The following is a 14,391-nucleotide window of genomic DNA, read 5'->3' on the forward strand; positions in this document are numbered from 1 at the left end:
AGGTTGTGAGAGTGATGTGAGAGTGAATGAAGTCTGGCTTTATAAAGCGGCAAATACGGAAGTGCGCCTGTCTTGAGACATCTAAATGTAAATATTGTGGCTTCTTGACTTTTTATGGGGGTTTCTGCTCAATGAGCTTTGGGTTTCTTTCTGAGGGTCTATTTTTACGTCGCTACCCGTCACTGGTATTGAACTACCTTTTTGGTATTAACAATTTTCTGCACAATTCTGGACACTAATGCCACATTCACACAATGGTGGGATAATGTATTCCTGCCAGCAGACATGATTGACTGAATAAGTATCTAGAATTGACTTATGTTAATATAATTATTAGTTTTTGCCTTTTAAAGCCTATAAACCCTGATATGACGTAAACGCAGCAACTGCTAAAGAGCGTCCCAATTCAAGCAACTGTTACAAAAATGATTAAACACCTTTGTGGTTAAAGAAATTCTTCACCCACAAAGTGATAATGTGAAAAATGTATATCAATAACTCAAACCTGCGTTTCATTGAATTATTGAAGATTAAGAAAAATTAAGAAATCTAGATGAAGTACAAACGCTCCCATAACTGGTGCATTATAATCCAAGTGTCATTTATCCAGCTGTATGCTTACTGCTCTCCAAACACTATTATCTTACTATTTAAAACACTTTGTGAGACTTTTTATGTCTATGTTAGCAAAGATGCATGTGTTTGGGAAGTACACAAGGTGAGTAATTGATACACTAATGGTCAGTTTGTGGTTGAATTATTTCTTAAAGGCTTAAACTAATTGGCAAACATTTGCTAAAGGTGCATTGTTTAAAGAAACGAACATTGACTGCTAGCAAACGATATTGGGATGCCAACAATGGTCTCCAGTGATAAAGTCATATAGATACCAAAATATGTTCATTTGCTGGTTGAGTACATCTGGGAATAATCAGCAAGCCATTTAGTCTGAAATTATTGGATGAAATGATTTTAAAAGTTCAGGTAAAAGGCAGAGGGCCAAATAGACAGACATTTGGCATAATTGCCATTCCAGTCTGAAGCTGTATGGGACGTCTAGATATTTAATCCCCAAGTGTCCTCATATAAAAATGGAAAAACAGTAAAGAAAAGTATAGAACATAAAGGAAAAGTCGATTTAAACTATGCACTGAAATGTAACCGAGGTAGAATAGATGTATTTTGATGTTACATCACAAAGTAGAGATTCACCGATACCGATATCAGTCGCACATTGACTCTAATAGCCGGATAAACTGTGGTTGCAATAAAATAAAACTTTTAACTCTGTCTGGAAGCAGCATCAGCACATGATAGGAGAGCTCTAATAACTAAAACTTTTGTCAGCAAGTCCAAGACAGATGAAAGTTTGGTCCAGGACTGACTTGGCAAATTGCACCAGTTTGGGATTAACATGGCCCAGAATCAGGAACAGAGAATGCTGCCAGGAGAGTACAAAGAACCAAACCCGAGCAGAACTGTACTTCTGTTTTACACCGGAGGTTCTGGACTGATAACCACATCCTTTTCTGGTAAGTAATTAATTAAGGGGAATCTTCAAAATTAGACTGTAGTTCCTGTTTATGAAAATAAGCATAATATGCATATTCTAAGATTAAATTTAGATAAACTCAGTCATGTACCGTAAATACTAAACTCTGCAGGGATCAGTTTGAGGTTGAATTCTACGTGCATATATTTTTGTTAAATACTTATATTCCTAGTTAATCAGGCTCCAAAAAAGATATAACAAGGGGCTGTTCTGGCGGTCCTGTTCTAAATGTAAAAAAGTTAATGATATGTTATTACTTCTGCCAAGAAGGTTATGCTTTTTGTTTGTTTGTCAGCAGGACTACGGTAAAAACTACTGGTCAGATGTTCATAAAAATTGGTGGAAGTGTGAAGCATGAGCCAAAGAGGAACCCATTACATTTTAGAGCAGATTGGCCTCAGCGGAGGTCTGAGCTCTCCAATTGCCTTTTTAAGTTTCAGATGTGCCAAAAAGAAACATGGGAACAGAGAGGAGGGATGTGGAACAAAGGCCAAGTGGGTCAATAAAGGAAAGAGAAACACACTCCAGCAAAAACAAGAGATAATGAAGTGATGTAGTTCCAGGTTAATCCCATGCGATGGCACAAAATGCATTCTGTGCATTTAATGTGGCATTTGACACCCAACACATAATTCGTTATGCAGCCTTGGTTGTCCCTAACTAACGACTATAACAGGGGAAATGTATTGAGTTTTACATGATCCACATCGAGGCTCTAAGGTCAGAACAAAAAAGGCTGAGGGCTCGGAAAAAACTGTGATGACCTCAGATTAACAACGTCAACTCAAATTTTGTAATAGGTTGCACCATTAATCAGCAATGAGTCAATGGTTCAGAATCAGGGAATAAAACGTATCTAACCACGGTTCAGCTTTCTGAGACCAAACTAATCAACTTTTGTTCCCATTAGATTGATTCTGATGGTTAAAATATATTCCTGATCAGCTGTGTTGACTTATTAGGAGGACTGATGTGGCAGCAAAAACACAAAAGTATAGATCAAAATTAGAACGTGAGGATGTGGTAGTGGGCACATGTGAAGGCACAAAATGCATTTTGTGCATATAGTGTTGAATTTTACACATAATTGGTTATGTAGTGCCTGTTGTCCCTGACTACCGACTTCAACGGTTGGTAGTCAGGGTCGGTAGTCAGGGACAACGGGCACTACATAACCAATTATGTGTTTTTCCTGATCCAAATCAAAGGTCTAAGGTCAGAGGGTGTTGCATGTTGTACAGTGTATAAAGCCTTTTGTGATATTGGGCTATACATAAATTTGACTTGAACAATTCTCCCCATGAATTGGTCATTTGTGTGCACAATTTCCTTATTTTTTCCCCCCAGGATTACTTATATTATTTCTCAAAAAAAATGTATACTAATCTAAGACTGAGATACTTGGATAGATTTTGGGTTTGGACTGATCATCAAATCTTGGATATGAAAAGTTCAGAGATTTTCAACTTGAAGCACAACTAAGGTGGAGCGCTCTGAAAAAAGGCGGAGGGCTCGGAAAAAACTGTGATGACCTCAGATGAACATCGACAATTCAAATTTCGCAATAGGTTGCACCATTAATCAGAAATGAGTCAATGGTTCAGAATCAGGGCTTAAAACATATCTAACTGCTTGTTTAAAATATATTCCTGAACAGATGTGCTGACTTATTTGGACGGGCTGATGTTGTAGCAAAATCACAAAAGTATAGATCAAAATTAGATCATAAGGATGGGTATTTCAATTTCTACTTTCTTTAAATTTTTAAGCGTTTATTTAACATTTAGTGCAATTATCTGACTTTTGACTGAAACACAATCATCACAAGAGTAGATCACAATATAAAATTCCTCTATCAACATTTTTCCAGCAGTTGACTATTTTAGGCCAGACTGAGCTGAAAAGAAAAGAAAAAGAAAGCAAGAAAGAAAGAAGGGCAAATGCTAGTCATCATTATTTCCTGAGTTATTCACACATACGCATTTGCACAGAAATGATATTTCACACCGACTCTAATAAACAGGAAACTGTTGAGATCGGAGCATAAAGTGTGAAATCTGATAAAGCTTTTATACAGTTAATCCTGGAATTGATGCAGAGTGACACTGAAACGTCTTCTTAAGGGGTGAAAACAATTTCCTTTTTCAGAAAATGTACTGTAACAGAGAAGCTTTGTGGAAAGTGAAAGTGGAAGAGGGAGTGCCTAGAAGAGATTTCAGACTAAAAGTCTGCTGACCCGATCCGGAAAAATAAAGGTAATCCAGGTCAGACGCCAGTTTCACAAAGTTAGCTTCTGACTGTATTTATATCTTACAAAATGATTTAAAATAGAAAAATGAATTCAATTTGTCATTATTGACACATGCATATAACAATGCAAAGCTCACATGGGCTTACAGGGCACCATACATCCATTCAAGCCTGGACCAGAATGCAAAAAATGCCTTTTCTAACAACTAAAGCTTCTTCCAATGTTCAGACCATCAATGAGTTCAGCAAAATTCACAAATCAATGACAAAAACATTTAAAGTAAGATAACACGGCTGTGGTGTAGTGGAGAGCAAGGTAGTTCTCCAATCAGAGGGTCGGTGGTTCGATACCCGGCTTCGGCAGTCGATGTGTCCTTGGGCAAGACACTTAACCCCAAGTTGCTCCTGAAGGCTTGCCATCGGTGTGGACTGGATGATGAATGTTAGTTAGAGTCTGATGGTGGCACCTTGATGGTAGCCTGTCATCAGTGTGTGAATGGGTGAATGATATGTAATATACTACTGACTGTAAGTCGCTTTGGAGAAAAGCGTCTGCTAAATGACTGTAATGTAATGTAATCCTTTATTAGTCCCACATCTTCCCACATATTTGCAATTTACTGTGTCGTACTGGAAGAAATCTTAAATCAAATAATCATTGGGCCTTCTTTTCCAGACTTTTGAGACGAAGTTTAAACAAGTTAAAACTTAAACAGCTATTTCCGATTTTTACAAACTATATAAAATAATATTTCAGTGTTTTTTAAGTCATTTCATGGATCATTAACTCTCTTAAATCATCATAATTTATACAGTACAAAAGAAAATGGCTCTTGACTATCTTAAGTAGGACTAAGTTATCATGAATTTTCAGTAAATTAAGACTATTTTCATAATAAAAACATGACAGAGCAACCACATTAAACTGAAAAATTTACTCTCTAAACTTTCTCTAAAAATTGTACTTCCTCATTGATTGCTACCACAGAAACATGGCTGCTTTTCTCTATTTTTGTGGAATATATTTGTTTATGGTTGCGTAACAGTAATCTTGAAGCAAAATCAAGACTGGTTTAAGACTACAGATCTGCCTAAAACATCTTATATCTTTAAAACCCTTCGACCTATTTTCTTTTTGACCGTAAGACAAATTCTTTCTCCTCCCTTTTCAAGATAAGACGAAACTAACAGGATTTCTGTGGAATAGTTTAAGTTGCTGCATTAGCGAAACTAAAGCAGAGGAGGAGAAAAAAAACTGCTTCCTCATGAGTGGCAGCATGTCCTTCACCAAATAAACCGACTCTGCGGTCTATTATTGGCATCTTGAGGGTACGATCCCAGCCTCTGAGGGAGAAACACATCTGTCTGCCAACAAAAGAAACCACTGAATTTAAATTTCCCGACGACAGAAGAGAAAGTTCAGCCCTCCACTGAGACGCTGCTGAGTTAAGAGCAAACTGGAAACCTGACTGCTTTGCTCAGCAGGATTTCATCAGCGTTTGGATTTCTTCTAAATATGTCTGCTGCAATTTACAGCTGTTAAATGTTGCTACTTGTATTGCAGCTAAAATATAAGGTATCTTGTAAACTGTGGGGGTTAAAATAGATTATTTGATTTTTAATATACTACTCTATGCTGATGATGTAGTCTAGATTATTGAAAATAGTACATTTGAGGCAGAAATTAGTTGAAATAAATCCAGTTACTTTTAATCTTGGCTGAACCGTGTTGTTGTATGTGAACTGATATGTGAATATGAATTGTAACACAGAACATTAAAGAGCTATTCCATCATTTTTTGGGACTTCCTAACACCAGTTTTGGGCGATTAGTTGGAATATGGGATGAGAATTGTGACGGCACCAATTTTTTTGCAGACTGACGTTTTGAAGCATCGAGTTCGGCGATTTCACCGTTGCCATCTTGGAATATGGCCGTCACCATGTTGATTTTTTCTCAACCACTGAACAGAAGTTAATATATTTGGAATGTCGAGGAGTGACGTGGAGACGTCGTATACGTCTCTGGTAAGAACCTGTCAATCACAGCGTATGGCCCCGCCCTAAGTCATAGACTGCTTTATGGTCTGTTTGACTCTAAATGGAGCATCATTTACTAAATGAACATCATGCTGTATTGAAGAAGACTTGAAACTAGAGATTGAGACCATAAACTCATGTTTACAATGTTTACTGAGGGAATAAATCAAGAGAGAAGTAGAGTCATTTTCTCATAGACTTCTATACAACCAGAGGAGTCGCCCCCTGATGATCTTATAGAATATGATGCGTTGAATGCAACGTACACATTAATGCAGCAGGATTATTAGTAAAAAAAAACAAAAACATCAGATATAAAAGTAAAACACTTTACTGACAAACGCTTGCTTTTAGTACTTTAAGTACATTTGTACTTTCACTTTGGTAAGGCTTTGAACACAGGACTTCTACTTGTAATGGAGTATTTTCACAGTGTGGAAGCAGTACGTTTAATGAAGGATCTGAATACTTCTTCCATCACTGGTTTCCAGTATGGCTCCCATGGAAATAATAGTTAGAACTACTGGTGCCCCACATGTTATTCCATTAACTACTCCTTCCATTTTTCCTTTTAATGCACTCTAATGTTTCTGTATATTTATGTTGACGGAGGGCTTTACTGCATGAACAATGTTCCATTTTCAACACTGATGCTTATTAGTTTCCACTTGGAAACCAATTAGATTTCTCAGTTTGCTTCGTCATTTGAGGAAAGTTTCAGCCGCACATCTCATCTCACTGTCAGTCCCAGCTGCCTACTGGTGTGACTCATGACATAGAGTAAAGCTCCTAAACTGTAATGTTATCAAGGTGCCAACCACAAGTCTGACGAGCATCAGAAAACGATAAACAGTGTGAAACACAGATAGTCTTTTTCTTTGGCCTGAAACTAAACTTCTTCTTTTTTTGCTGACTTCTGTATCAGGCGGTAAACTTCATTTTGTCAAACAAGCAAATGTAGATTGTTTACAGTGGATGAAGTAGCAATACGACATTATAAGAATACTCCATCACATGTAAAAGCCCTGCATTTAAAATAATACATAAGTACTTATACCACTACTACCCCTACAACTACTACTATTGCTACCCAACAGTATATAAAGAATACAACATTAGCTCCACCTTTACGAGCCAAACCCATTAAGTTATGATATAAATGCATCACTAATTATAACTGATTCATATATGTTTTTATTAAAAGGGCCAAAATTATTACTTTAACTTTTGGTACTTCAATATTATTGTTACTATGTACTTTTACTTAGGAGTATGAATGCAGGACTTTTACTTGTAACAGAGTGTTACTCGGCTTTAGGCTAGTTCTACTTAAAGATCTCTGACACATTTTGTTTCCCAGAAAACTACAGATGATTTTGGCATTAATCAGAATTAAACATCACCATCTTAAGTCCATGTGCATACACTTAAGATATTACATCAATAATCATTCATTTTACACATCAATATCAGTTTAATGAGCACAACTTAGCACCACTATGTCTTCTGTGAGAAGTTTAGGATCCAGTATTTCTGCTGTCACTATCAAAATAAAAGCATTAATGAATTAAAAAAAGGCTTCCAGGGCAGTTTTGCTGACATCTACAGAGAATCTGTGCACAGTAATATTAATAATATTAATAATGTTGTGCAGAGCGCCATCTTCGGTTGGAGGAAGAGAATCACAAAAGTTGGCTTACTTTAAATATAAAATAATATTTTTCTCCTTCACAACTGAAACATACTCCTTTTTTTGTCATTTTAATATATTCTGTCTAAATAACATTATAATCGCTCTTTAAACATAGTGTATAAATGCAGAATGTAAACTCTAGTTACAGTATTTAATGGGATGCAGGCCATAGAATGATAGAACACTGATTATAAAAAACACGACACAGAAATAAACTCAAACTAGCTTTTTTATTGTTTAGAAATAATTTCCACAGAAATACCAACAAAAAGAAAAAACTTGATTCTCTATAAATTTAGGTTATACTAGCTTTGTTACAATACAATAATTTGTTAGAGTTACTAAAAGAAAAGAAAAAAGCTCAGGGAGGTGAGTTGTGTGCATAGCTTATGATCAACCTCCAGACAAAAAAAATATATATAAATAAATGCTTTAAAAAGAATACTAAAGGCTGTGGTGATGTAAACCCAAATTCAGACTATAAGGTCAGTGGTTCATCCATGTGATTAATAATTAACATACAGCTGCAAAATACAAACAGAGTAGGTTGAAGACAAGTGATTCAAATCATATATAATGAGCTGTAGCGAGGAGACGTGAGACGACGAGCTGGAAAAACTGCAGCTTCACTGGAAAAATAACGTCCGTACAAAAAAGTTTACTGATAAAGAACAGAGTCTTAAAAGCTGATTTTTTTTTTATTGTAAATGAGGCGAAAATATTCTGAAAAGAGGGATTGTTCTATTTTTCTGATGCAACGAAACTAGGGCTGCAGAGCTTCGGCAATCGGTTGCTCGACTTAAAATTAATAGTTTATTTTTTTCATTTATTTAAATTGATGTGGAAAATCATCTTGAGTCCGTGTAATTTAAGTGAATTCAAGACATATGTGACCTGCATTTAAAAAGCGGATCATTATTCTTGTTTCACCCTTTTTAACAAACAGAAAAATAAGATTTTAAGACTCTGTACAAGATAAAAGTTCAAACTCCAAACAGGAAAATTTGCTTTGGAAACTTAAAAAAAAAAAAAAAAAAAAAAAAGCCACAACCAGCCAGCTGGTTGCCAACAATACATTTCCAAAACTGGTCTTTTTTTCTGCCTCTTTGGTGTTTGTTCATCTGAAGACATCTGTAAACAAACATGAAGGAAACATCCTTGTAAACACCAAATGAGCGAGGACTTGTTGCTCCTCCAGGGGGCGACAAAGACCTTTACAGTCTGAACAAACCTTTCAAAATAAAACCAGAACAGTTTGTACCACAGAACTAGTGTCTATCAGCTGACCTCACATTTAGTTTTAACTTTTGTTGGCTAAGAAGAGAAGAGAAACTAACTCGCATACAAAGTCGTCTTTCATGGAGCAACAGAGCAGCAACATGCAGCGTGATTTCCCAAAAATGGACAACAAAAGAAAAACAAAGAAAGGGAAAGGGCATTTCTCTCCTCACCATCACTAGCACTCTGTTATCACAGTTTTCATGGCGCTTTAGGATCATTCAAGAGAAACTTTACAGGCACAAAGTGGTTCCACTGCTTTTACACCGATCAACGGGGAAGAGCAACAAATTAAAACTAAACATAAAAAAGGCGTTTTTCATCTTAACGGCCGCTTAGTGGTTTTCTAAACTCTTAAATCACATTCAGTGTTTGGATGTGCTGCCTGTTTATGGAACACAATAGGCTCTGAAATTTACATATAGGACTTTTTGTTACGTGATGAATGAAACTGAAAGTTACGTTTCCTGTTGGGACTCGTTTTAAGAAGTTTAAAATGTTCCCCTCCTGAATCAAAATCAAAACATTACACATGAACTGAACTCCCAGGAAAGATTCGTCCTTATTTTGTCAGACAGTTTGCAGCAACAAAAATGAGTCTGATTAACTTCTTACAGACGTGTTCAAGAAAATAATCCACAGTGTATCGGTGGCTGCACAACTAGAAACCTAAAAGAAAGGTCCACCTATAAATAAAAATCAATAGAGGTGTAATATCACGCTATATCTATAATATTTTCACCACGTCACCTTGTCGTCACCCTTTTCCCCATAAACTTCTAAAATGAGTCCCAGTAGGATAACATCTTCAAAGACACCAGGCTCCTTTGACAAAAACAGTCATTTTATCTCTCAGAACAGTAGCTGAACCACCGCTGCCTCCATCTGTCATTTTGTTTGTGTTACACTGTGATGTTGGTGAATCCAAACTAACACTTTAATACACCAAAGTCACAAAATAACATAAAACTCACCGATGGAGGCAACAATAGGTAGACCAGCAACTACCGTGTTCTGAGAGGTAAAATGACTGTTTTTGTCAGTGGAGTCTGGTGTCTTTGGAGAGAGCATAGATAACGGCTTCAGTTCCTTGTTGGAAATGAGAACGTTTGATGATTTTGATGTCTGTATCTTTATCACTTTAAAGGGGTAGTTGTGATGTTTTGAAGTGTGGTTGTATGAAGTGTTTTACTACAGTAGATGGAGATTAGAGAAACGGACAGGAATGTACTTCTGTGGACGTATTTTAGAAACCTAAAAGACTCAATATCAAGTGTTTGATATATTAAGAATATTTTTGAAATTCTTTACCTTTAATTTGAAGGTCCCACCCTGGACTACTTTTCACCATTTTCTGACATTTTAAAGTCTAAACAATTAACCAATTTAGCAATTATAGAACAAATGATTGCCAGATTAAATCGATGAGGAAAAATCTACATTAGTTGCAGCCTGATCATGGCACATAACATTCATGTCATTCAACATAAATTCAACAGATCTTTGAGCTTCATTTGTAAAGGGAGCATTGTTTTCTCCTCTTTATTTAGCCGTCAGACAGCCTCACCAGACTCCATTGACCAAATCAGTCATTTTCGTCGCAGAACAGTGGGAGTTGCTGGTCTACAGCTGACTCATTTATGATATTCTGTGACTTTGGTCCTTTAAAGGGTTCGTTCATATTCACCAAAGTCACACAATAACACAAACTAACTAACATATGGAGACAGCAGTAGACCAGAAACTCACGTTTTCTGCGATGTAAAATGACCAGACTCCATTTTGTGAATGGAGTCTGGTTGCTTTGTAGAGAGCATAGATAACGGCTTCAGTTCCTCGTCATAAAGGCTGTCTGACAGCAAAGTAAAGAGGTGAAAATATTCTAAATATAATGTACATTTAAACTGATATTGATTCTTTTAGGTTTCTAAAATACGTCCACAGCAGAACATTACTTTGTTCCCGTGCTGGTACATCTGTTTCTCTAAACTCCATCTACTGTAGTAAAACACTGACTATGGAGAAGAACCTCACACAACCACACGTCTAAACATCCAAACTATCCCTTTAACTTGTAAAATTGACTATAAAGATTTCCATCCAAAATCTATATGGGTAAACACAAAACAAGGCAGTATCAGAGAAACGTTTCTGTGCATTTCACTCCGAGTCGTCCGCTCAAACAAACATCTGAACGGAGTGCAGACAAACTTCACATAAAGTGCAAACTGACGAGGTTTTTTTTCCCTTCAAGGCGTCAGACCGGCTGAAGCTCCGGGAAAAACCAGCAGCGAGACAGAAGACGAGGACGATCCACCGTCCACGGGTCCAACATGTCCGCCGGGTTAATGGCTCTCTATCACCACGGGCTCGTACCCGCCTGCAGAAACCCTGAAAGGAAACAAACACACCGGGAGTCAGAGGGCTACACATCTATTTAATGACACGCATACATTTATAACACTATTATGTGTCTATATTGTATTTCATTATTATTGTTTAATACATTTTTTTTCTGGTTGTGAAGCACTTTGTAACAATGTTAAGAAAAGTGATATATAAATAAAGATTATTATTATTATTAGGGTTTATTGTGCAGCGTCAAACTGGTCTAAGTCATAAAAAAGCTTTGTTTAAGGCATTTCATTTTGAAAAATATATATTTTCATGATAATCTTCTGATTCATGATATCAGAAGATTTGATGAAGTTATGTGCATGATATCTTGATATTTTTCAGGTTATAATGGTTAAGTCAAGTAAATTGTATTTATAGAGCCCAAAATCTAAAAACACTAAACTTTAAATATACATGAACAGTTATAAACTAGTCAGTTGGAATTCATTTGACATATAAGTAAATAAGTTAAGCAGCTGAGCTAAGAACTTTGATAAATTGCAATATATTCTTAAATTTGCAGGATCATGGCTTTTTGATTGATTTTTAGAATTTTGATTTCATTAATTTGCACAAAAAAAGCAGACAACAACAAAAGAAAAAGAAGCTAGTTGTGCAGTTAAGATGTAAAAAACACCTTAACTTTTATAGAAGGATTCTCACCTCAATATAAGAAAATCAACAAATATAAACATAAAGTAAGCAACACAAATAAACCATAAAATAAATCAGGAATTAATCTAATTACAGAATAATGACCGAATGTTATTGCTTTTATGAAAACGTTGTTGTGTTTCTGTCACATTCTTAATTAACCGGAAAACTATTTAATTGACACAAACTGGGGATTATTTCTTTATTCAGAGCAGAAGTGTAGAAGAACTAGAAGTCCAATCTGCAGAAAATGAAGTGAAAGAGGAAGAGAGACAGAAAGTAACAGGAAGTCAGAGTCGAGTTCTCACCTGTTTCCGAGCCTGATGCCGCTGAGCGCAGTCGTTCCATCTCTGCTGACGAACAGACGCAGGTTGCTGTCTGAAAAAACAGAAAGACAGAAACAAAGTTAGCAGCTGCTGATAGAAACCAGAAGGCAATCAAAAGGTGACAGAGCACAGAGCTGGAGGAGGAGAGCTCGGTCCAAAGACGGTGAGAGAGTTACATCAATAACATGCCGTCAAATTAACTGTAGAACCATCACACAGAGAGATACATTGGGAGGTCAGCAGGACGGAGAGCAGGACTCTGTGTTTACATCATGATGCTAGGTGCTCAAACACAGTCAGAGTTGATGGACAATGTTTTTTATTGTATCTATTATGTTGAATTTTAAAAGTGAAGATGTCGGCCATATTATCTGCTCAGAGAATAGTTTATGTTGCTGCTGTTTACATTTCTTATGATGCCAGAAATGCACAACAGGAAAGTACTACTGTTTTTGTTTTGTTTGTCATATGTTGTGTTGAAAATGGGCTAAAACTGAATTTCGTTGTGCATCATAATGACAAGAAATAAGCGACCCGGCCCCGGATAAGCGTAAGGAAATGGATGGATGGATCATAATGACAAGAAATGATCCTTGAAATGTAGTCTTTACAGCCATGATACTGTTTTTGTTTGTATATTTAACCTTATTGCCATTTGAGGGATATTTTGGATGTTTAATGTGGAGTTTGGAGAAACTGGAAGAGTTCACTCTCTTGTAACTAAACTTAGGGTCATATCATGTTCTGTCTTATTTTCCCCAAATTCTGTGTTTTCAGAACTTTTTTCAGATTTCTGTGTTAAAGTCAAAGTTTTTCTAGACTGCAGCATTAAGGTTTACATTTTTCTTAATTCTTATTTTTTTTCAGATTTCTGTTTTTTTTAACATTCTTCTGGATTTTTTTTAATGTTTCATTTTTTATCTGATTTCTCTGTTTATGTTTACATTTTTCAGATTTCTGTGCTTAAGCGTAAATTTTCTGATTTATGTGTTTCCTTTTGAATTTTTTTTTTAATTCTTTGTTTTCCAATTTAAGCACATTTTTGCCATCAGAAAAAGTGTCCAATCATGTAGTGGATTAATACAATTTAACATCTCAAGAAGAAAACATAAGAAATGTAATGAAGTCAAAATAAAACTGATGTAACACAACATTGCAGTCTTTTGTTAAATCAAAGAAAATGATTCAATACAGTACTTTAGTAAAATAAAGTGCTCTAAATTAAGCCGTTAGTGCAGAATTCCTCAGTTTTTGGATTGTCTCACATGCGAACCCTCCCTCAAGTTTCCCCTCAACACATCTTCTTAAGCTAAGAATCCAGATCGTACTATCACACCGTACCTTCAGTGTTGTTGACGTCTGCAAAGTTCTGGCTTTGGACAATTTTCTCCACGATGTCGTCGGCATCCATGCGAGTGTCGTTAACCCAACAGGGGTGACTCTCCACCGAGTCCAGCTTCCTCCTGAAACACAGCGACCAGCAGAAGAAGAAGAAGAAGAAGAAGAAGAAGAAGAAGAAGAAGAAGAAGAAGAAGAAGAAGAAGAAGAAGAAGAGTTAGAACATGACAACATCTCAGCGATCCGACGACCAGAGGACTCCTGTCTGTACCTGGGGGGTCGGTTATTGGGTAAGACGGGTCTTGGGGGTCTCGGGGGTCTCTCTGGACGTCCGGCGTCCTTCTCCCCGTCTGTCGGTCCGTCAGCAGAGAAGCCCAAAACTCCGGAGGCGCTGCTTCCTGTCGAGGTGTTCCTGCGATGCGTGAGATCGGACAGGCTGGAGGAGCAGGAGTGCTCGGTGCTGTAGCCTGCAGCGAGACATGAGGAGATAAGAGTCGTGGGTTTAATTCCCTGTTTTGGAAAAGGCACTATTAAAGAAATATAAAAAGCTTCACATTGAAGGTCTGTTGGTGATTCTTGTACCTGAGATTTTGCTTTGCTGGCTGGCGTAGCTGGAGTTACGAGAGTGACCAGACTGGAAGATTTCTGCAGGACTGTACTGGTTCGTTTCGGATTCTTCAAGGAGACCTGAAGGCACCAAAAGAAGAAACTCGTTACCACCATGTGTGTTTATTTTGATCTGAAATGTTTGGTTTTTAGATAAGAAAAGAAAAGATAGACTTTATTAATCCATGAGGAGATTCTTGTGCCAGAGTTTGATCAAAGATTACAACAAAAGAATAACAAAATAAACAATAGAATAA

General features: G+C 36.7%; 1 protein-coding gene across 1 annotated transcript in view; it reads right to left on the reverse strand.

The window, feature by feature from the left end:
• Positions 1-7,777: 7,777 nt before the first annotated feature.
• The window catches only part of LOC129101098 (early estrogen-induced gene 1 protein-like), a 33,629-nt gene continuing 27,015 nt past the window's right edge, over positions 7,778-14,391 (reverse strand). The window contains exons 7-11 of the mRNA XM_054610738.1: positions 14,111-14,215; positions 13,800-13,995; positions 13,532-13,653; positions 12,173-12,242; positions 7,778-11,204 (exon numbers count right to left, since the gene is read on the reverse strand). Of these exons, the coding sequence (XP_054466713.1) occupies positions 11,159-11,204; positions 12,173-12,242; positions 13,532-13,653; positions 13,800-13,995; positions 14,111-14,215 (539 nt within the window). The 3' untranslated portion in view covers positions 7,778-11,158. The remainder of the gene's footprint in view (positions 11,205-12,172; positions 12,243-13,531; positions 13,654-13,799; positions 13,996-14,110; positions 14,216-14,391) is intronic.

The sequence above is a fragment of the Anoplopoma fimbria genome, chromosome 13 (genome assembly GCF_027596085.1).
Source record: "Anoplopoma fimbria isolate UVic2021 breed Golden Eagle Sablefish chromosome 13, Afim_UVic_2022, whole genome shotgun sequence".
Classification (NCBI taxonomy): Eukaryota; Metazoa; Chordata; class Actinopteri; order Perciformes; family Anoplopomatidae; genus Anoplopoma; species Anoplopoma fimbria.